Raw genomic sequence first — 25751 nt, forward strand, 5'->3', positions numbered from 1 at the left:
TAATTACCCTAAATGTGGAAAATGATCACTTCACGCTGACGTCCAAATTGATGAGTTTCGCATCTTCACAAAGTAGGTTGGCTGAGATTCCCATGAGAGACGCGCAATTTGATACGAACTGTCGATAGAAACGTACCATGACCTTGAACGTACGTAGCTTTTTGGGTACCCAGGACGACCGCTACTTCGCTTCGCAAGGAGCGGATGCCTTGAGCATCGATAGCATCTCCGAGAAAATCTAAGGAGTTGGTGTTGAATTTATACAGTAATTTCATCTTTTTGGTCGTACGAAAACTAGGTTTAGATGCTAGAGGTGAAATACTCTCTCTGAAATTGCAATCAAGCAGTCATCCACATATGCATGTATGAAGTTTAGGCCTCTAACGTCATCAAAGAACCTCAGGAATGCTTGTGTAATATATCTCAACCCGAAAGGCATGAGCGAAAATTCGTAGGATCCGAAATGCATGATGAAATTGGTTTTGGGAATGTCGTCGGCAGCAATGGGAATTCGGCAATATGCTTTAATCAAATGGATTTTTGAGAAAAACAGCCGCACCTTTCAAGGTATCTGTCAGATCGTGAATGTGAGGCAACCGGTAACAATCATGAAAGTTTTTCGCGTTCAATCGTTGATACTTAGTAGTTGGACGCTAATCATGGCTGTTCTTTTTGGGATCATGAGCAAAGGAGACGCCAAGCGGCTGTTCGATGGTCGATGCGCGCTTTCGAGAGTACAGGTAACCCTGTACCCGTCATGTGGTGTGCAACATTGCTGGTTACACGTTGTGGCTTTGTTCGCGTTTGGTACAGTTTGGGATATACATAAAGTATCCGTCGGTAGTAGTACCCTGTAGAATTATGGTTTGTTTCGTCCTTAGTACTTTTATGACAATGATCCTGGTACTGAAACTGTAGATTTTTCACAATGCGACAACCTAATCTATGAGACCTTATGTGGAGGTCCCATCAATATGTGCACTGATTTATCATATCGTAAAAATCAGTAATATTATGTCTTATACTTCTGAAGAATTTATTTGGGCCAAAGATGGAATAATATATTTGACGTGAATAATGAGAAGTTATACAGAGTGACCACGTCCGCAAGGCTGAGCTGTACCTTTCGATTCAGTGCATCTTCCTGAGTTTATCATTCTTGGCCTTTTCCTGGTGTTGCATGATGATGTGAATCTTCCTAGTAATTCCATGTCTAGCTTCGAAGACTGTGTGGTTAGTAACCAGCATTACTACAAACACATTGTATGCTTAACCGTGACTGGACATAACATACAACCGGATAATGCGTTTCTATAAACAAACAAATCAGTATATCTGTCTACTAACCTCCGTTTTCCTGGGTAAGTGTAAAGACTATGGTGCTGTAACGGGTCCATAGCAACTATTGGCATAGAAACGTCTGACACAACGAAAAGCCAGTGGGTGGGTCTGAATAAACTCACCTAAGGACGAACATATCTCTTAGTAAGTGCAACGATCGGTTCTATACTTAATGTCTGTAAGCCGAAGACTGGTTCTTGTGGATGTAAATTAGTATTCGTAGGAAAATCGTTAACTCCTGTGATAGCTCGATGAGAAAGGGAACTTTCACGATAACATCACTGATATATAACAGACAGATATATCCACTGACTACGGTTGCTATCAACGCACGCCGGTGAGGAAGCTCTCCGAAGGGTTTTTCATGACGGATGGTTTAGAGATTAAGAAACTGAAGGATCGCTTGTAATTTCTAGAAAACGTACCATGGGTGTTGCGACGCCAACCAACTCACATGATCTAAAGACAGATCTTTTTCGTAACAAGTTTCTTCTGGAGTTTTTGCAGTGTTTCCGGTTATGATGAATAGGACCATAACAAGTGAGACTGTTGCAAAGATCCTCAATATCATCTTGTGTCGTTTGGCGTGACAATGAAATTTCGTCTTAGTCTTCGGTGTAGATTTGATATTTTTATGTCGTCATTTGTATATTCCGTTTATTTTTCGCCCTAAGGGGGATTTCAATCATTCAGTTTATTTATGGTCTCAGTTCCCACAGTGTATCACCTTATTTAAGGGGATTTTACGGATTGTGCCAACTTTGTTTAGTGTGACCCATAAACTTAACAGCCGACTTATCGCTTCTCTGGGTTTAAAGTGTTAGTTTTCGAGTCAATCGTATGGGTTTAAAATTTCAAAAGATGAGAACATTCCTAGACTGTTAAGAGTGTTATGTAACTTTGACAATAAGCTGGTGTACTAAATACTCATAGCGCCTTTAGATTGGTTTATATTAATTTGGCTAAATAACGCCGTAGAATAGGCAGCACAGCGGTAAAATTTCTCTATATAGTTTCGTACGAGTACCAGCTAACTTTTTTATGATTAGAATAGTATGTTCTACTACCGTGTTTAGAATTTACCTATGCCTGACATTTCAGTGGAAGCTGTACAAGATCCATAGTACACCAATTAGGACATAATGGTTTGTTTATGTAGAAAAGAAGGCAACGAGGCAAACGAATTGGTGCTTTAGTTTGCACGAAGCTAATGTAAGCAAATAATATGTTTGGCCAACGAACAGGAGTACTCCTATATAAAAAATGAATAAAAATATATGGTCACAATTAATCACATGACAGTTCATACAGTACGACTAATAACACTGTGGCCGCACATCTGAGTGACACATGTTAATCCTTATTTCTTAATTTGTTCAGATAATTCGGTGCATATCTTCAGTGAATAGTTCAATAAGCTTAAAGGAAATCCACTACGTACTGGTCTTCAGGAAGAAATTTCGGGTTTGAGTGATACCCTATGTCGATCAACAAACAAAATGTTTTGATTTGTCCAATCAGACACTCGAAAAATCATATATTATAAACTTGATTTTGACGTCGCTGTAGATAAGAACTACTAGTTTCTTCACCTGAGATCTCTTTCCAGCCCTCTCCAGTAAGTGTAAGGCTCATTATAAAAGGTCAGGCTGTCCGGACGCTATTGTTATGTGTTACTTAACGAGTAGTGTTCCAGGATGTTTTTTAGATAGCCCTTCCCAAGAACTTGTGCCCACGCCAGTGAGGTCAGTAGGAGTGCAATTCAAAGAAACCCCCATAGGTATAACTTTGTGACTATGGCATCTTTCCACCTCGTTGGCACAACACATTAATCTTGAATAACTCCACAATTAAAAAGCTTAGTATCACTTATGATTTACTCTAACGTCAATTTAAGAAGAACTGTTATTTGAAGAACTACTTCAACCACCGAGAATCGTCTTGTAGTGGTAAATAAATCCTCAGGCAAGTAGTTTCGTAAGTCTTCGGCATTGATCCTGGCCTTGCCAGTTCTACTGGACACACCTCTAGCTGAGATAGCTTCATCAAGCATTCACACAATTTCACAACAGAGCACGAAGTGCTGCACATACCTTACAACAACTAGTCAGTCTAGATTATATGTGCCTCAAAACAGAACTCATTGTTCAAATTTATCTCTGCATCTTTATTCCTCGACACCTGGGTTGACTGGTCTTTCAGATCCTGACATCTTTATCAAGCACTGTATATCCGTAACATCTTCAGGATTATGGATCAAATTTAATTCGTAAGTAGTGTTAATAGGAACAATAAAGGAACAATAACGGGGCGGATTTGCATGCATATAGCATACAATTCTCTCTGGACCTAGCACACAACAATAGCGTCATGCACTGTCCCATCGCCCTTGGCAGATCAGGCAACCCGAAAGTTACGAGAACACCATCAGGGCATACGACAGGCTAGGTACCCCTATCGTAAGTAGTGTAGTAAAAGAAAACTTGGCGAAGAAATAAATTTATTCCGATCGTTCTTTGTTCCCCTTCCTTTTTGCTTTATTTATTATTCTGCTGTTTAGCATTCTACTCCCGATCCACGCTACATGCGATTTATGTTTTGTTCGTATGCGTAGCACACGCCATAGAGATAATACGCATACCAGTGTTACACCACTTTCCGTCTACGTAGATATTTAATCACTGCCAGATATGAATTGCATGTTTTCCCTTTTATAAAAATAAAATATGTAGGAAGGAATAAGTTGTCTAGTTACATTGTTGCAGTAAACCTATCCACATAACTCTAACTGAGGTTCCAGTGTTAATACAGATTTTACGGCCTAAAAAGATGGTTGAAGTTACCCAATGAAAAACAGCTGCCGACGTCCGGTACTACAGACAGGTGTTGGAACGATTCATCTGTACAACTCCGCGACATACTCACATATCACTATTAAAATATTCAAACAGCCAATCCGTGACATGGTTCAATGTTATATATGATTAGAATGCTCTCCCAGTCTAAGGGACAACATCCATCTTGGCCGATCGGTCCAAGAGGAGTGTTGATAGACTGTGCTGATATACATTATTTGAGTAATTATTAAACACATTTATTCGTTTATTTATTTAATTGTTCTGATCATCGTCTTCCCGTTGCTCTTCTAAATTAGATCATTTTTTACGACATTTTTAATACTGCTTTCGGCCAACCTCACAGCTAATAATACGATAAGCACTTCTTCTACAAACAGCATTGCCTTGAGACAGATTGACTCACTGGAATAACAAGATATGTAAACAAATAACAACTGATTTGACTTGGATTAGTCTAGTCGATTGACCAGACTATATTACACTAAAAAAAGCCATAGAGCAGGAACTATATTGTAGGAGTAAAATTAAACTCAAAAAATCCCTTAATGAATACTAACTCCACACAAAGATATTAGTGGTTGGATATTTTACGTTTGTTTGTATTTTTGGTGTCATAACAACCTAATGCACAAATTTTCAACTACGACATGTTATACTGTGTATTAGCAATTTTGATTCTTCTTAAACAACCTCTGTCGTACTCTATTGATCTTATTTCGCAACAAAACTGTTCGACTGGCTCTGCGGATTCAAATGCGGAATATTTTAACTCCGCAAATCTTCTGTGTAAAAAGTGTTCACAGAATTTGACTTTTCAAAAACAATCAGCAGATGGTATGAATCTTTGCAAACTTATTTTCAGGGTTTTCATGCATTTGTCAACCTGGATACAAAACGATAAAAAACTTTGGCGGTAATAATGTTGAATGTTCTCAATGTAAAAATGGAGAAGTAAGTGGCCCTGGTTACTGATTATTCTGAAGATGGTCAGTGAGGACGGCCTGTTCTGTATACCATGTAGGACTGGTTCATATATGGCAGCCACAAAAAGTTGCAGTTCTTGTCCTTCAGACTCTGTTTCAGGTAACTACACATGGTGTCATTAGGATCATGTTTTCAGTTTATCTTGACCAGTCAGGTTCCCAACTCCCTAGTCAGACATGTCTAATTTGTTCAAACAACACGATACCAGACAACAATACGTGAGTTTATAAGGTAGTCATCGAATGGAATTTTAGCTGTGTGACATGTCGGACAACAATTAAAATGTTGCGTGCTTCTTCATTGTCTGAATCATGCATATGTCCGAATTCCCAAGTGAGTTTATTACAGTTTACTGATTTAAGGCTCTTAAAATTTTTATACCTACTTGCTAAGTGTATATTCACGTATATCACTCAACCTTTTTACATACCATAATTAAAGTAAATAGCTAATAAATGGTCGACACAGCAATTATTCAGTTATATTTCTTCCTAGTAGTGGACAAAATGGTTTTTTGGTATTTGGCAATTCTCTTTGGTCTCCTCTAACGTTGTTCAGTTAGCTCTACTTCTTTCTATATCTTCTGATACGTTCCATTCTTGACTTTATGAACGATGACTATAACCGTCAAACTCTAAGTTCTGCACAAATAACTAAACTGATAATAAATAATAGTTCATTTAAATCAAAGTAAAATGGTACTGAATTCCTGTTTCATAAAAACTAGTGTTTTGCTAGAAAGCAAAAATAACTTGGTAAAAATTCACCTTTGGAACTTTAGAAGAACATGGTTTTCTAACCTGTATGTATTTTTAAGATGAATATTATAATATTCGCTCGCATACATGCTTGTTCGGGCATCCATGGTAGTTGATCATACCAATTACTTGTCTGTTTTATATACTTTTTGTCATATGCCTATAAACGTGGGTTAACTTGTGGATGCGTTATACAACTTATTTGTCTTTACTTATGCGTTTATTTCAAATCTGGCGGTTGTCTTCATTTCGATATATTGCAGAACTTGTTCAGGTGCATTATTGTACCTCATGCCTTGAAAAATTGTATTTTGATGAGGTTGTTCTCAACAGCTCATTAACTTTTCGAAAATTGACTATTAAAAGTGTGTCAGTAAGGAAGTTACTTATTTACTTATTATAAAATGTATAGTTTAAAAGTAGTTGTCATAGGGTAAACCTGATTGCTAAAAATGGTCGTGCAGTTGTTTATGTGCAAAAATAAAATGCATTAACTCCTGCTCATCTTCCATCCTAATCATTTTTGTCTTCACAAAAAATGATATATTACTTGTACTAAGGTAAATTTGCTCACACACTTCAAAATTTTACTATTTAAGGTTGATACTGCTTACTCTAGATTGTTTACAGATGTCGTACGATTCTTCTGGTTCATCATAAAATCTAAGCTGCAAAACAATTTTTGATGACCCCTATAGGCAAAATGAGAGTTTGCACACAATAACACAGACCATAGACTGACAACGGACGTCAGAAACGTGAAAGTTTCCATCTTCACCTGATTTTTATGCTCATACAGAGTTTAGCTTTCCTTTTGTTATTTTGATTTCTCTGTTGTGATGTGGTATGATAACTAATACAGTGCCAAATTCTACCCAGGCTGTGTGTTTATCATGATTATAACTGACTTGTCTTTTAGTAAAAGAAAATGAACGGAAAGAACTGACTCGTAAGTATTACGGACAGTTTATTTTTGCACACTGACTGCATACACAGTTTGATAAGTGAAAAAATTGATAACATTCCAAAAAAACAGATGGATTCATTAAAATGAAGTAACCTTTTTACTAAATTGATAATATATACAAAGCGTTTATTAAATCTATATAAAAATGAGGCCCTAAGGACTCCATTTCATCTGGATTGCATCTCAATTCAAACTTATTATAGTTACTGTTAACTAGCAATCGCCCTTCTTTTTGTTCAAAAAATTAACATTTCGTTTTTATATGGCTCAGTACCTGGAGCCAATTACCACGGACTTGAGGTCAAAAATAACTGCAAATAAGGAGTGTGATGATGATAAACGCAATACTGCTTTGGGTCTGTGTTTGATCCTCAAGAAATGTACAGTAGCATATATTAAGGTGTTATCAAGGTATCCGCAGTCACTTGTTCCTTAATCTTCAGTACGAGTTAGTTGAAAAAAACGAATTTAATTAGATCAACATTTCCCTTACTTTTTCTTTTTACCGCAAAGACTGGAAAAATCCTGCATATTTCCACCATTAAACACAAAATGACCGTTTTTTCGTAGTATCATATGTGGTACCAGGCAGAAGGATTTATATTCATTTTAAGAATTGACAAGCTATTTAGACATTACATATAAACTGTTTTCCATCGTCCATTTGCATTGTCCTGTGTGTTCTGCCACCGGAACCGTCTTCTTATCTGGTTTCTAAGTGTTCTACCAACGCCAAACTCTCGAGAAACTGAAACTTATCACTCAGTTTGAAAATCGTTGCAATCTCGATTCCAAGTTTCGCTATATACTACTTACAAACAATCCCGCGAGCAAAGTCCACTCCAGTACTACTACTACTACTACTAGTAGTAGTGGTAGTAGTAGAAGTAGAAGTAGAAGCAGTAGTAGTAGTAGTAGTAGTAATAGTAGTAGTGGTAGTAGTAGAAGTAGAAGTAGAAGTAGTAGTAGTAGTAATAGTAGTAGTAGTAGTAGTAGTAGTAGTAGTAGTAGTAGTAGTAGTAGTAGTAGTAGTAGTAGTAGTAGTAGTAGTAGTAGTAGTAGACTCTTATTTTAAACTCATCAAGTAGTATTTTTTCAGCCCATTGTACCATTAATTCCGTTTTATTACAGGTTGATGGAGTTTGCTTTCCCGGAATAACACCAACGTCAATTGGCTCTTCCAATTCAGCCTCTAGTTCAAGCCCCGTTGTACCTACAGGATCTGATACCTTTACACTAGTATTACCTGCTGTAGGTTTCTTCAGATTTTAGACAGTGTTTGCTTGTTACTTCAACAAACTCTAGTTACTATGTTTAATAATGTAAACGAGTAAGCACATCAACGTATTTCAATATGATAAGATGCTACACTCTTTAGGCGAATTATTTTGAACATAATGATTAATTGATATAATTCTAAGAAGTATTATCAGTTATGTATAGTCTGATCCCCCATTTGTTCATTTGTAAACAGGAATGTCATTTTTCCAAATATAAAGATTTCTAGTTGAAGATTATATTTCCTGTATCTACAGCATATGTGAAACTAAAATAAAGTAAAGGGTGTTAATGATAGTATTCGGAACAACAATCAACTGTGGAGAGCTGAACTCCTGCATTATTGTGTCAAAACCCTAAGAAATACAACAAATTAACGAAACGTAATTATTGTCAGTTATTATTGTTTAACTGAATAGAATTGAAGATTATTTTTGTTAAATATTTAAAAAGTTACAACCATGTAACTGTTTGAAATAACTTAAGATTTGAGTTTTGTCGCTATTGAGACTTAAAGTGAATTTGATCAGGCTGTGTTGGTGGATACGGATCCTTAGCACGTCTTTTTCAAAAGTAGATCGCAGCTTTCTGTGAAATTCAGGAAATACGCTTCGTTTTATTTGGAACTGATCAGCTGAATGAACATTCATTCCTTTGACAATGTTCATTCTTTGACTTCAAAAGATACAAGAATCTAGCCACAATGTAAATATCAACACTGACATTCAAGTGCATTCAGTTAAAGAATCTTGAGTGGAACAAAAAACATATATCCTGAATCCCACTGTTATTCTAAACCCAACTTCATGACAAAACTATTTGTTTTAAAATTAACGACAAGGTGATAAATAATAAAGTTTTACACACTGTTACTTATATACAAACAACATATTAATTAAAATCAATTCAAGTTCTGTTGAAATTCGCTTGCCTGGCACGAGACTTGTAGGTCCTGGGTTCAAATCTAGCGTGGTGCGGGATCGTGGATGCGCACTGCTGAAGAGTCCCATACTAGGACGAAACGGCCTTCCAGGGCTTCCAGGTTTTCTATGATGGTCTAGCTTCAATTGACTCATGATTTCAACCAGTGAATTTTCTAAAATCTCCACAAAACCCCTCTTGATAATAATCTAACAGCCTAATATTTATTATCGATACTCTCAAAATTTAAGAAAATACAAACTCATGACATGACTTCACCCATTTTCAGATTTTCATTTGCTTTTACTTCTAGGGTGAGACAAGTTCACAAACAGGGATATCATCTAAATATTTTGAGACACAAGCACGTTCAGCAACAGCATTTTGTTCAGTAAGTATTTAGTTTGAACTTATTTTCGACAAGTAAAATGTTTTGAATCATACCATTAGATGGATGTTAAATTTGTTTTAATAAAGTATACTACTAATAAGTAGTCCGATTTCTAAAGATAAATTACTGTAAATTATTGGTGTTATCTACTCTGATATAATAAATAATTATGCATTGTCCCATTAACCTCCATTCTCTATAATTTACCAATAAATAAATATCAAAATTCGAATGAATTTCAATAATGAGTTTAATATAGGTACAATTAATTTGTTTTGATGATTATTGAGTGCCGTAACGATGTCAGTCAGTCAGTCAGCTACAACGTAGGACCAGGCACATACATGCATCGGTCCAAGTTACCATACCTCATTAACACAACAAGATGGACACCGGATTCATAAAAGTAGTTAATTTAGAGGTGGTACCGTAACGATGTATTTTACATAACTATGAAATATTAATAAAGATCATTTATCTCTGAAGTTTGTCTCAACAGACAATGAATACTTTATAACTAAGTCACTGAGTCTAGGTAATATGAATTTACCAAAAAGTTTAAACGTGTTATATAGACACTTTTTAAAAAACTAATGTAAGTATAGAATGTTAAAAATTGAAAACTACCACTGGGACTTTTTTTCGATATTTATTTTATAGACTGCTTATAATAATATAACAGCATGTCAGTTACTAGCTAATTTATGTACCTTACAATTAAATACATTATACGATAGTGGAACTGGATCAGCTAGTACATGTTCAGAATTTCGAAGACTTACTAGTCAAAGAACTCCAATTAATAGTGATTATACTAGTTGGTAAGTTGTTATTTTATTCATATCAGAATGTATTTTTAAATCTATCACATAATTATTATAATAGAAAGTTATAGTGTTCGTATGAAGTACTTGTAATGTCAAGCTTAATTAGACATGTTAATCGGTTTATGATGCAGACAACACTTCTCACCTCAACTCAATAGTTGTACCTTTCATTTCCAATACTAATGCTTTATCCACTGAACTGATGAATTCACGTAGTTACTAATTTTTCTAGTAAGTATTCACGTAATACGTTAAAGCTTCACTGGGATGCAAGTGAATCTATCTGATTAGTCTTAAATAGGAAGAAACACACACGCTGAATTTCACTGCTAGCCACACAACAAATATACTAAGTATTGATCTATTATGTTGAACTTCAACTGTAACTAGTAAATATCCGTCTTAGATTTCGTAGTTGCACACTGCTGAGAAGTCCTACTTAGAGATGAAAAATAATAGTGCATAACAAGATTGAACAACAACTTGAATCAATCACTACATACCTGTCAACTATACGTTAATTGCATTCAAATTGAGGACTAACTTCTAGATGAATTTTTATGGTTTTAATGAGATGTCATGAGCGATGGATAATACCAACATTGAGAAATTTACTCACCAACTGCATTGCATTATTTGAGACCACAAACTGTTCAACGTTAAACCACCATTGTAAGCCTGGTAGCACTGGAGGGCCATTTCGTACTGAAGTGGGACTCGTCAGCATTTCGCACCCATGGCTCCGCACGCGGGACTCGAACCCACGACCTTCTGTCTCGCACGCGGACTCTTAACTTGTAAACCCCTGAGCCGTCATCCAGCGGTGTTAATTTCTAACTTTAATCAATCCATGATCTTGCGCAACCCTTCATCTATTGTCTGAGGTGGATAACTGTCTCACACCCGACACAGTTGAATTAAATAGAGCAAGAACAAACATTGATGCAGTTGAATTATGTTGTGCTATACAGTAATCTGAAGTTAACACTCTCAACACAAAACTTAGACACCTCTGACTTGATCCACAGAAAAACAGTGGGTATGTACTTCTAAAAGGTTCTGTACTAATACAAAATATGTTCTCAGTCCTTTCTGGTTTCCAACAGTTCTGCAGTTGATATAGAATACAACTTCCGTAGATATTTTTATACTTACTAACAAATTTTCCAGTTCTCTCTATTTATCTTCAATAAACAGATCTAACCTTCAAAACTGATTACATAAATCCTATTATTAAAACATTTGTCTATCTATTCTACTAATAAATCACAAAGGGTGAGATGGTAAACTTGATATTCTCCATGTTAGAGGGCCCAGCAAAATATATATAGGCTCAAATGGCAACGTTTTACCTCGGTACAAACAAAGGAGAAGTTAACAAGCTGAAAACCAATGACATTTTAATATGTTAGGCATATGTTTAACAATAGCATTAAGGAAAAGCGTTTCGTCCTATTTAGGACTCATCGTTCACTCCTGTGTTGATGTAGCTATAACGGAACAAATATTATATAAAGCTGTACAGTACAGTTATCTACTTACTGCTTTGTTGTTCTGGATATCAGGCAATCGGAAATATTAAAACTGCATCCTGTAAAGTAGGTATTATGATTTTCTTGGCCTCTACTGAAGGTTGATTTTGTTAGTCGAACAGTATTGTTCGTCAAGCTTAAGACACAAGGCTATAGAAAAAACAGTACATGCGGAATACATAAACTACATGATTCCATTAACATTGACTTCTCATTCTGAGACTCGAACCCAGTGCCATTTTTGCTTCAAACATTAACATACTATACACTGAACTATTGAGTCCGGTAGCCACCAGCCAGTTTAATGGGAATTAGTTTCATTTGTAGTGGTTTGTATTTTCCTAGTCAATAATGTTCAAGACTACAAATAATTAGATTATAACTAATACTGATAACAGGAAAATGCAAACCCCTATAAACTGAGAATAATTACCTTTAGTTTTGCTAGATTACCATACTAATTCTAGCAATTCCTCAAGTACTACTCCATGATTTTTCTTTCAAAGTAACTTTATTCTTATCTCGGTTATTAACTAGACAATTTCAATACCACTGATTGAAATCATGAGTCAGTTGAAGCTAGACCACCATAGGAAACCTGGAAGCACTGGACGGCCGTTTCGTCCTAGTACGGGACTCCTCGACAGTGCGCATCCACGACCCCGCACCCCACGAAACTCGAACCCAGGACATATCAGTCTCGCGCCAGGCGTTTAACCAACTAGACCAGTGAGTCAGCATTTAACGGTGTCAATGTCTAACTTCAACCAATCCACGAAGTTGCGCCACCGTACACCAGGTTTTCCATGGTGGTCTAGCTTCAATTGACTCATGATTTCAATCAGTGAAATTCCTTAAATCTCCACAAAACCCTTTCTGATAATTTCAATATCATTTATTTTTTCAGGGTGAATGATATGCCTTGGCTTTATTATAGTCCAACGAAAGGATCAACAGTTCTTAAAGATACAAAAATAAAAACGATTTATAGTCCTAATTCTAATCTAAAAATCTATTTAGCTGCATTTAAAATAAATGGTGAATTTTTAGGTTTTCAAGATGCATCACAAGGTGGACAATTACAATTATGTAAAGATACATCAGCACGTATGAAAGCTGCATTTCAATTTGCTACAACATATAGACAAACTGTAAGTTATTAAAAAAGTACTCTGTTTCACTTATTGAGAGTGATGTAGCTGAATGTGTTGGGCACTTCATTTACCTTAAACATCTCTCTTCGGTATAGGCGGGTCATTAATTGACACAATATAAGCAAGGATACAGAAAGCTTACTTGGCTTTTGCAATTTGGTTCACCTGTGGTGTAATCTAGATGTTTGTCTGACAATCAAATGAGGAATTTACTGTGCAGCTGTCCACTTCGTACTATCCTATGGTTATGAAATTTGGCCCTTAGAAATATACCATTCTCATAAATTACTAGTAATTGATCATAGTTGCTTTCGTAGCATTACTCGTGTATATTTGCACCACCAAGTGAGTAATACTGAGGTTATACAGCGAGTACTAGATAAAAATGGTAATTCAGAGGATATGGTTGTAAATCGTACGCATACCTGACCATCACCCACCTTGACGTGCAAAGCTGGGTGGTTTATCAGTAAGATAAGAGAAAACTGAGGTTGGACAGATTGAAAATGCGAGATCAGTTCATGGGGTCATTTGCTGTTAGTCTGACCTACGTTGGTAGATAAAGACTAATTAATTGTATAGTGATATTTGATGAAGCATTATTATTAATATTATTAATATTATTATTATTATTATTATTATTATTATTATTGTACAAATCCATACACTTAGTTTATTATATCATTTGTGTACTGATCTTTCATTGTACCTAAAGTTCTTGAGTCAACTAGACTTCATAATAGCAATCTGTGACATAGTAGAAAATCAGTCTCATTGATTCAGTTGCATTTATTCTTCATTTTACTTTAAATTCATAATTAAGAATCATTTCAAATCTTTTCATTTCTTTGTAAAATTTATTCTTCTTGAAATGTATTTCTGGCGTTTGATTTTCTGTATTTGAAAAACAATTCTTTTCAGTACGGTAATTTCTTTTCTCGTTGTGAGGATCCAAGTTCGTCAACTACGACCAATACACATTTGTATCAGGTTTTATAATTGACTGAGCAGGTTTAAACATTCAACCAGTAATTTACTTGAATACCAATCATTATACGAACAGATTTGTGTGAATTCTATGAAGTTACATAGTTTTTATACAACATCCAATGAAATTTACCTTTGGGTTTCCTTAATGAAAGGAAATAGAATAGGATTTGTGTTAGGTCCCGATAAGAATAATGAATGGTAACTTTGGGATTCATTTATGGACCAATACTAAACGTATATTTTTACCGTATAATTGTTAAATAACTAAGCTATTCATATTCATATTCCTCTTATTATAAACTTTATTTTGACCTATGAACCATTATTACACGTTTTACCATTCTTGAATTATGCCCTGTCTATTAGTCACTGCCTCCCACATTCACAGCCACATTTGGCCATATTTTGTACAAATGTTATTTTCTATTTTATGCTACATTGTGGTCTGTTTGATTGGTATATAAACACAGTATGTTTGGAATAAATGATTCATATTGCAGAGGCTTGGAATGATGTTGTGGACCTAAGTGGCTGGACTTAGACAGGTAGAGGGATCAATAAGGACTCTAGACTGCTCATACGGGTTTACACGTCATTGGTCCGATCGATAAGTCTCTGTACATTAATAAGCGGTTAAAAGTTATAACAGTTTGAAAACCGCAATGCTTTATCTACTAAAATGTCATGTACAGGATGTCACTTGATTTGATTACACAATAGTAATTAATTATTATTCATTGAAAAGATCTATTTAACTTATCACTAATTCTTTTGTGATTCTTTTTTTGTTTTAGTGTGAATTAAACGTGGACGATTTATTTGATAATGAGAAATATCCATTAGTTTTCTATGACCCATGTATCCTTTTTTGTTTGTTCAATACAGTAATGATCTACACATACTTATAATTAACAATCCACTATACAAATGAGTCAAGTTAAATGAGTTTAGTCGCCAAACTAAATTATATATATATATACATATATATATATATATATATATATATATATATATATATATATATATATATATATATATATATATATATATATATATATATATATATATAGGTTTTCTCACATAGAGAAGAATATTTGATCGGAGATCATGAGTAAGTACAACTCACTGATGACAATGGTGGATATGTCGCTCAATTTCGTGAATTAGTTAAACTTAGACATTAACACCGTCGGATGCCGGTTCAGTGGTCTATTGGTTAAGTGCTCGTGCGCGAGGTCAGTAGGTCCTGGGTTCGAGTCCCGCGAGGTGGGATCGTGGGTGCGCACTGCTGAAGAGTCCTACAATAGGGTGGAACGGATGTCCAGTGCTTTCGGGTTTTTCATGGTGGTCTAGCTTCAATTGACTCGTGATCTCAACTATTGAAATTACTAAAATCTCCACAAAACCCCTTTCTGATAATAAGTACAAAATTGATTTTCCCTGATACCTAACCTTATCTGTAACTTATCAATCACTATTTGACTTTGAGATGACATGAGAAAACATGCAAGTAATATTACCCTACTCATCCACCCTTTCACTTGTACACAAATTACATTAATAATTGGATTGAAAAGAAGATTTGAAATTTATGCGTATTTTTTAGGCAAAGATGAACTAAATCAAGCTGATTTAGTTCATGTAGAACGAACAGTGTATACTTTATGAATTTATTATTGTTATGATGGGAACTTTTGCTAAACACATTCCAAAGTTTTATAGTTCACATAATTGATTAATCTTAGTTAAACAACTATTGAAAAACGAGAAGCACTGAACAGCTTTTTCATCCTAGTGTAGGACTACTCACCAGTTTATAATCATGACCCCGCTAGGATCCGAATATGGAAATTTCAGGTTTGGCAGTGAACTATTATCTTTATAACTACTGAAGCAGTATCTAATGGTTTGTATGTGTAACTTTAGTTAACTATCAGTAATCATCGTCCAATGTTATTGGTAGGTATTTTGACTGTTTTACTATCCAGCTTACCAACTTAGTCTCACTGTACTGACAACTGTGTGGAAACTTTGGCAACTGAGAATTTGTCCTAGGTTGATAACTTCTGTGGAAGTAAGACGTGATTGGTCAGCTAGAGTACCCCTATTCGTCATTTATCTGATCGATTATGTTATAGTGTAAATTGCTTCTTTACTGATTCTCACCATATCCTGTTAGGATAAAACATAATTATTACCATCCGGTTCTTTATTAAACGGACAGACTATAAGTATCTGAGTTTGTGTAATTTTATTCTGTCTTACGTTGCAACTCACGTGCAATAATCTTTATGACTGTCTGATTAAGTGATGTAATTCTGGTTGCTATTAACAGTTAATAAGATATTCTTTCAACGTATTAATACTTTAATGAACTATAATATTAATATTGTCATGTATCAAGCATTTAACTTTTGATAGTTACTTAGTCAGTAGTTCGAAACCTTCTCTACTTTAGTTATACAATGTGAATTATACAGAAATGATGTCAGTTCATGGTACTATGTTGTTGATAATCAAGACTGAATTTTAATCAGTCTTTGTTGATGCATACATGGGTACACCGACGATCTTAACGATGATCACGCTTAAGGCATTTAGATATTAAAACCAGTAAAGTGCCATACATAGTTAATATTTCTAACCTCAATTAATTTTTTCAGGAATTGTAGTTAGAAAACTTCTTTGGTTTAAATATACAGAATGTGCTATGTATACTTTAACATCGACCTATCTCTATGGGTGATATTATGTGATATAGGAATAAGTTGAAAAATGCTAGTATCCCTTCATACATACACTTTTGTTCTGCCTTTTCGAACCATGTTCTCATTTCTTAGCCTTTTTCTTTATTTCTGCTACTATATTGTTTCAAATTCCTTGATATTTATCTCGTTAATTTCATCTGAGTATGATAATAAGGGAAGGTAACTTGGAATAAAATACATTCGTTTCATACTCTAAGCTGATTATGACTGACTTAGAAATACATTTTCACATTACATATTTGTCGCAAAGAAAAAAAGTACGTTTTTACCCAGGATACATAATATGATAATTCAGTAACACTATACTTGGTTATTAGATCGCTAGACTGAAAGTGATAGATATAGACTAGATCACATAATATACAGATAGATGAGTTTTGACTAAATGATCAAGAATCAGACAATTGTTTATTTAACACAACATAACAGTCTACACAGTAAAAATCGATAATAGGAAGAATTCATAATATTAAGTGTTTTAAGATTTAACAAATCTGAGTGCCTATTTCTTTTCGGTCATTGGCCAATTCAATCTTATTTACAGTTCACTATTATACAACACGTCAATCTGTATAGTTATTAATATTTACTTACTTACGCCTGTTACTCCCGATGGAGCATAGGCCGCCGACCAGCATTCTCCAACCCACTCTGTCCTGAGCCTTCTTCTCTAGTTCCATCCAATTCTTATATCTGTCTTCATTTCTCGGCGTAATGTGTTCTTTGGTCTTCCTTTTTTCCTTTGGCCTTGAGGATTCCACGTAAGGGCTTGTCTTGTGACGCAGTTGGGTGCTTTCCTCAATGTGTGTTCTATCCACTTTCAGCGCTTCTTCCTGATTTCTTCCTCCGCTGGGATCTGGTTTGTTCTTTCCCACAGTTGTTTGTTGCTAATAGTTAACGGCCAATGGATCCGAAGTATTACGCGTAGATAACTGTTAATAAACACCTGTATCTTCTATTAATGCCTTAACAGATAATAACAATAATTATAACAAATGATTATATCTACAGATATTTATTATTATGATACTACAACACAAACTAGTCAACTTATTCCAATCCCAATACGTAATACAGCTGTTATTGATAAAAGTGGCTATTTTCCAAATGTAATAACTAGTTCAGATCAAAATAGTTTGAATGAAGCATTAGCACTAGGTAATACAGCATCTGCTGTATCCATTGAAGCTGCTATACAAGATAAATGGGAATTAACTCGACGTTTATTTATGGTTGATAATTTTTCAGGTAAAAAGTCTACAATATCAAAAGGTGAGAATTGTTATTAATTTTTTTACTTAAATAACCTTTTTGTTTAAACGCTTCACAAATGCTTCTGTCTGATATGCTTCTCTATACCAGTTAAAACATACTTACTTATTTACTTACTTACGCCTGTTACTCCTCGTCGAGGAGCATAGGCCGCCCAAAAGCACTCTCTATCCAATCCTGTCCTGGACAATCCTTTCCAGTTGCTATTTATCCTTTTCAAATCTGCTTCTATTTCCCGACGTAATGTGTTCTTTGGCCTTCCTCTTTTCCGCTTCCCTTCAGGCTTCCAAGTTAAGGCTTGCGTCGTGATGCAGTTTGATGATTCGCGTAATGTATGTCCTATCCATTTCTATCGTCTTTTCCTAATTTCCTCTCCAGCTGGAAACTGGTTTATCTTCTCCCACAGAAGGCTGTTGCTGATGGTATCCGGCAATGGATATTAAGTATCTTGCGTAGGCAATTATTTATAAATACTTGTATCTTCTTGATGATGGTTGTAGTAGTTCTCCAGAATTCAGCTCCATACAGTAGAACTGTCTTGACGTTCGTATTGAAGATTCTGACTTTGATATCAGTCGATAGTTGTTTTCAGTTCCATATGTTTTTCTTTGGAATAAGATTTAATTAGAAGGAAATCTTACATCAGCGAGTAAACGAGTTTATACAGTGATGCTGATATAATGGAATCGAAAAAGAAGCAAAATTGACAAGACTATAATTCATGGACGGACCAATCATATCTAAGATAACAGGTCTCAGATTTCAGCGCAAAATTCATACAATTATTTGGCTAAATACTGTTTCCACGTTATAACTAATGTCAGTTCGCGATGAAAATCCTAAATCTAATTCTTAACTCTAACCATCAATTGTAAATTATAATTCTAATTTTTCACACTGATTTATAATCCTCATTCAGTCCTAGTTAGTACATGGACGTTGTCAAGGTTATCTTAGTGTTACTCAAAGGTCGTCCATAAATCATAGTCTCATCGTAAAATTTAGTCACTAAGAAAATCGATCAATTCAATATTGCAAATACATATTCACATATTGAATTACTAATTAATTGGATATTAAATAATACACAGTTAAATTATGCAAATTTGATTGTTAACCTGACTATACAAATAGATCATATTAAAAGGTAGTGTATTCATAGATCATTTCGATTTATTTTAGGTAACAAATAGATTCATACAAACATTCTTTGTTAAGAAAAGATGGAAAGTGGCTAGCAGTGAAATCCAGGACACGCGTTGCGTCCTATTTGGGACTCATCAAATTGAATGTACCTGCATCCCAGAGTTGATGTTCATTCCAGGACTCGAACCCAATACCGTTCGCCTCAAACGCCATCGCGTTATCCACTTAGCTCCTGAGTCCCCATTGCACAGTGGGGTGGCTATCTTATTAAGGTTATATCGAGGCGATCCGCACAAGATGCACATATGCCAACATGAGACTGATCAATTGCGGTCCTAAATAACAATGGGATGATACAAGTAAAACAACACCAAGTGAATTCAACATTCTTTGTGTACACATAACTCGTTTGGTTCGATTTTGAGTTTTCATTACTGAGGATAAGTTGTTATTTAAACATTCTGCATACAATAATAGTCTTAGACATAACAGATAACACTAAAGATATAAATAATGAAGATAACTATGTAAACTATTATCATAAGAATATTAACAACAATTTTATGTCATCGATAACTTGAATCAATGTTTATTCAATATTCACCAAAACCTGAATGGTCGAATTCATGAGTCGAATAAAGCTAAACCATCAATGAAAACCTGGAAGCACTAGATGGCCGTTTCGTTGTATTATGAGACTCCTTTACATTGCGAATCCATGATCCCGCCTCGTGAGATTCGAATCCAGGACCAATCAGTCTCACGCACGAGCGCGTAACCACTGGACCGCTCAGCCGGAATTCAATGGTGTTAATGTCTAACTTCAATTAATCCTATATAGTCAGTGATTGAATAATTAAAAGAAAACTTTAGGCACTCCCCCTTCAGTTGACTACTATCTTTACAATCAAGTCAGATTTTATTATATTATAATTACTTACTTAATTATTATTTCTATCTGATCAATAAAATATATTCAATATAAATTTTACACAATTTTAGTGCCTCAATTAGTTCGTTATGCATCAAATATTGAAATCAAAGTGACATCACAAGATTCTGTTACTGATGGACAAATATATCCACCAATTATTAAAATTGACTATTCAAATTTGTATGCTACAAATGACTATGGCAAAGGGAAACAAGTCCAAGTAAGTTTTAATATTTGTTGATTAAAATGAAAACTAATCATATATACAAAAATGGATAGTGGCTAGCAGTAGAATCCAGGACGAACGTTTCGTCCTATTTGGAACTGAAGATACCTGCATCTCAGAGTTGATATTCACTCCGAGACTCAAACCCCATACGGTTCACTTCAAACGCCATGTCACTGAACCTGGAGGTGCAACTGAGACGCTGCAAAGTGAACGGTCATCTGAAATGCTACTTTCTTCCAACAGTAGACCCAAAAAGTGTAGCTCGTCGATTTCCCTATGTCATAGATGTTGATGGTAAGTACAAATGCAACAAGGCGTTTATGTCTCTATACGAAATAGTGGTATTGAATGCCAATAGCATTCAGATTACTGGGTAGAGAAACTTCCGAACTAATTGACAGGTTATTAGTCTTCTTTCGAGACAGGGATAGTTGCGAGAGTTGAAGCAAACGTGGATATGGAAGTGAATAATGAAATCCTTGAGCCTACTGAAGAGTCTGACGATGACAATGTTGAGACTTGTGCTGAGTGTTATTTGTCCCAACCGCCAAGCGTCGATTACGGTTCTAGTGAATGCATTTGATGTTCGAGCTGCAGCACAATCAGTCATCTTTTCTGTTCTGCAAAGACCACTGAGGGTGACCTAAGTATAGAGTGTTACGGTTATTACATGTAGTCACGTGTTCAGTAAGTGGATACTACACTTAATAATACTTTTCACTGAAGATATCAACGACCACTTAATGAGAGCGCAACATGGCGCTTTTTAGGACCTCCTCAACAAAGTGATTTAGTTCTCCTGTTTAATTTTTCACTCAATGTATTAACAATAGTCTAGTCACTCGATAGAAATAGACACGTACTAACTGTTTTACTAAGTGCATGTCTCCCGAAGCCATAAGTATGAGTCGCTGCATTAATGAGGCCCTGATAATGTACCGTTTCCTTGGTGGCAGGTTTACCCATATATATATATATATATATATATATATATGCACACTCAAGTATTTCCTTCTGAGATCTTGACTAGGTTCCACGATTAACTTCTCATAGTGATATGTCAAAATTATTCTTTCTCACACACCGTTTGACACTGAGATAAAATGTAGTCAAAATCATGTGATATGCCTAGACTCTTCTATCCTATTACAAGAATCTTTATAAATCACATATCCTATTTATTACATTTACTATTATTAGACTTGTTTTTACCTATTAAAATGATAGTCAAAAGTGTCCTTTTCAATTTTACAAATCTTGTATCCTATTTCTTACTGACTAGTTTCTTCACTAGATATTATTGTTGTTTGTTTATTTTTACTACAAAACAGATTACATTTTCAGTTACTTATAGTAGTTCAATTGCAAAACAAGCTGCATTCGATCAAGCTTTACGTATTGCTATGGGTTGTATGTCAACATTGGCTGCATGTTATGCAATGATACGTACATGGATATGGTCACGTCGTGCTGGTGTACTACGTTTAGATGCTATGTTAGTGATTAAATTGATTTTATTTGCAGCAGGAAATATATCTAATGCATTTTTAATTGTCATCTATTTTGTTTCAATTTACTTTTTAATATTTTATAAGGTAAGTTAGTAGTATATGACAGTACAACTTGATATTGTATTAAACATAAGTTTCTTTTCTATTACTTATGACAAATGGTTGATATGTATATTACTGAAACATATTTGATGAACTCGGTCAATTTTGAATATAGCTTGCAGATTTTTATATGACACTGTTAAAGTAAATAAGGTGGAATTACACTAAATTAACAAACCAGGTCAATCAGCCAGTCAGTCAGCTACAACGTAGGATCAGGTACATATATGCATCGGTCCAAGTTACCATAACTCATGAGAACAACACGAACAACACTGGATTCATAAAAGTAGTTAATTCAGTAGTGGTAATATATAAAAGAAAGATTGCATATAAGGATATAATACAGGAAGAAAGAATTAGTTCGTAGAAAGAAAGATATGAATAGATTTTAATCTCATAGTTTAAGGGAAGACAAAGAGTGTATACACCGACGCCATTGTGATCGATTCTGAGCAATGTCACCAAGAGTCTCCAACCATTGGTTACGACAGTCACGCGGACCCCAACCAGGTAATCTGCATCTACCGACATGGCTCAGACTAGAAGTTAGTGACTTCAAGTACTGATGCCACGTTTTGGTTTGGCCGCCCCTAACTTTCTTCCAGCCATCCCGAACGCCGGCTAGCATTTGGGCATACGTAACACGTGACCGAACCATCTCAGTCGATGAAGATTCACAACCTAATCAACTGATTTACCATCATTTCCTAATACCCTGCATCTAACCTCATTATTACTTACCCGGTGATCCCAGCAGACGCCAGCAATATTTCTAAGACATCTGTGGCCAAATACTAGTAGCTTACGAGTATCTTCTACTCTTAATGGCCATGTTTCGCTGCCGTAAAGTAAAACAGAACGAACTGCCGTGCATTATTGTGATCGACTCTCTTTCTGATAACAATCACTTCATATAAACCTGTATAAAAATAATAATAATAATAATAATAAATATCTACTTACTTTTAGGTACAAAGTGTCTACTTAATCAATCTACCAAATTCTGATGAATTTATAGTAATTTATATTGCAATTGCATTTGCATTGAAATGTATTGACTTGATACACTTAATAGCTGTTCAATGTACAATGGATATGTTTTTAATTGATTGGGAACCGCCTAAATTCAATCGTAATGTAAATAATGTTAATCCATCATCCAACACAGATATACAATTAAGTTCAAGAAGTCAATCATTAGGAAAATATAATATGATTAACGGTAAGTATTCATTCATCTGATATTTAGTTCTAACAATAAGATAACATGTATAAAATTTCCTACAATACATTGACAAGTTTCTTCAGTTATATTGAATTTATACACATTTAATATCGCTATCATAAATTAGCTAATTAGTGTAGACATGCTGTTTGGTATAACACATTTTACTGTAATACATACTTGCAAGTATTGGAGAGATATTAGTTCGTACATTACAGCTAACGTGTACATGTACATGAGTTTGGTATTCATATTGAAACTATCTATTAGTTATAAGTGTTCTAAATTATTCTCATAAATCATTTCATAACCAAACCATGTTAACTCGTCAACCAAAAAGGAGTTCAAGGTTGACCATACACTTTACTTCACTTTATGTACAACTACCATCTGAATTCTTCCAATTCATACCCATTTTATGCTTTATATCTGGTTCTCAATCGAACGTTAGGACAATCTTGCGCCAGTGTGTCACATGGTTATGCAACACAAACACTATAGCAACTTTCTATGGAACTGATAAACAATCAATTTTCATGTTTTTTCAACCACTTGATTTGAAATTCAGAAAATATTTTACTCCACAGAAATAACATCAAACTGAGAGCTGTTGGCTGTCAGAGTATCTATTAGCTGGATGTATCTGCATTTCAAAATTGATGTTTACCCTGAGATTCGAACCCAGTATTGTAGGCTTCAAATATCATCGCACTGTCTACTGCTAGTTACCATCCATCTTTGCTTATAATACTTTCTATCTAAGGCATTATCAAGGCAATCCTCACTTGATGCACATATGCCAATAAGCGACTGATTAATTGCAATCCTAAACATTAATGGGAAGATTCAAGTAAACAATACAAAATAAATTAAATATCAACATTTTGTGCTATTGGCTAATGAGGTGGTCGGTAAATGTTTTCCTACATCAAATACTCCAATTCATACTGTTACATGGTCTGAATAATCTTATTGTTAGACCAGTCAACTATCTTATCATTGTAACTATGTTTTAGATACGAATAAATATTAAAAGCGGTATTTCATGTTAAATGAATAATTCTTTGCTGTCATAAACTAGATATGTCATTGTTTCACGAATACATATCATCATACAAGAAGAATAAATTATGGTTATTATCATTACAGGTTGCTTTGTTTTTACTACCATATCACTGATAACACGAAACTAATAGTCAGAGGAAGTAGACATTTCCAATTTAACCTCTTATAAAATATTTTAATGTTTTGGCACATTTTAAAAAAATGAATTAAATGACTGTTTTGAAATATGTGTTACTTACTTACTTACTTACACCTGTTACTCCTCGTGAAGGAGCATAGGTCGCTCACCAGCATTCTCCATCCAACCCTGTCCTGGGCAATCCTTTCCAGCTCCTTCCAGTTGTAATTCATTCTATTATCCGACGTAATGTGTTCTTAGGCCTTCCTCTTTTACGCTTCCCTTCAGGATTCCAAGTCGGGGCTTGCCTCGTGATGCAGTCTGATGATTTGCGTAGTGTATGTCCTATCCATTTACATCGTCTTTTCCTAATTTCTTCTTCAACTGGAAGCTGGTTTGTTTTCTCCCACAGAAGGCTATTGCTGATGGTATCCGGCCAATGGATGTTGAGTATCTTGCGTAGACAGCTATTTATAAATACTTGTACTTTCTTGATTGTGGTTGTTGTAGTTCTCCAAGTTTCAGCTCCATACAGTAGAATTGCCTTGACGTTCGTATTGAAGAATGTCACTTTGATATTGGTTGAAAGTTGTTTTGAGTTCCATATGTTCTTCAATTGTAGGAATGCGGCCCTTGCTTTGCCAATCCTCGCCTTTACGTCTGCATCTGAACCTCCATGTCTATCGACGATGCTTCCCAGATATGTGAAGGATTCTACATCTTCCAGAGTTTCGCCATCAAGGGTGATTGGATTGCTGTTCTCCGCTTTGAATTTGAGGACCTTGGTTTTCCCTTTGTGTATGCTGAGGCCTACTGATGCAGAGACTGCTGCTACATTGGCTGTCTTTATCTGAATCTGTTCACGTGTACGTGATAGGAGGGCTAGGTCATCTGCGAAGTCCAGATCGTCTAATTGGTTCTGAGCTGTCCATTGTATTCCGTGTTTTCCTTCAGATGTCGAGGTCTTCATAATCCAGTCGACCACCAGAAGAAAGAGGAAGGGAGAGAGTAAACAGCCTTGTCTGACTCCGGTCCTTACTTGGAATGCATCTGTCAGCTGTCCTCCATGCACTACTTTGCACTGTAGTCCGTCGTATGAGTTCCGGATAATATTGACAATCTTCTCAGGAACTCCGTAGTGTCGAAGAAGTTTCCATAATGTCCTCCTATCTACACTGTCGAATGCCTTTTCATAATCAATGAAGTTGATGTATAGTGACGAGTTCCACTCAACTGATTGTTCGACGATGATCCGTAATGTTGCAATTTGGTCTGTGCACGACCGATCCTTTCGGAATCCAGCTTGTTGATCTCGAAGTTGGGCATCTACTGCATCCTTCATCCGGTTCAGCAACACCCTGTTGAAGACTTTCCCTG

At 35.3% G+C, this 25751-nt stretch overlaps 1 protein-coding gene across 1 annotated transcript in view; it reads left to right on the forward strand.

The window, feature by feature from the left end:
- Nucleotides 1-4813: 4813 nt before the first annotated feature.
- The window catches only part of TMEM67 (Meckelin), a 36071-nt gene continuing 15133 nt past the window's right edge, over nt 4814-25751 (forward strand). Inside the window, exons 1-14 of the mRNA XM_051217430.1 lie at nt 4814-5033; nt 5062-5150; nt 5183-5282; nt 5320-5401; nt 5438-5516; nt 8040-8159; nt 9421-9498; nt 10159-10319; nt 12765-13008; nt 14796-14859; nt 17781-18041; nt 20190-20341; nt 21682-21945; nt 22936-23188. Of these exons, the coding sequence (XP_051064827.1) occupies nt 4847-5033; nt 5062-5150; nt 5183-5282; nt 5320-5401; nt 5438-5516; nt 8040-8159; nt 9421-9498; nt 10159-10319; nt 12765-13008; nt 14796-14859; nt 17781-18041; nt 20190-20341; nt 21682-21945; nt 22936-23188 (2134 nt within the window). The 5' untranslated portion in view covers nt 4814-4846. The remainder of the gene's footprint in view (nt 5034-5061; nt 5151-5182; nt 5283-5319; nt 5402-5437; nt 5517-8039; nt 8160-9420; nt 9499-10158; nt 10320-12764; nt 13009-14795; nt 14860-17780; nt 18042-20189; nt 20342-21681; nt 21946-22935; nt 23189-25751) is intronic.

This window comes from Schistosoma haematobium, chromosome 5, assembly GCF_000699445.3.
Source record: "Schistosoma haematobium chromosome 5, whole genome shotgun sequence".
NCBI lineage: Eukaryota > Metazoa > Platyhelminthes > Trematoda > Strigeidida > Schistosomatidae > Schistosoma > Schistosoma haematobium.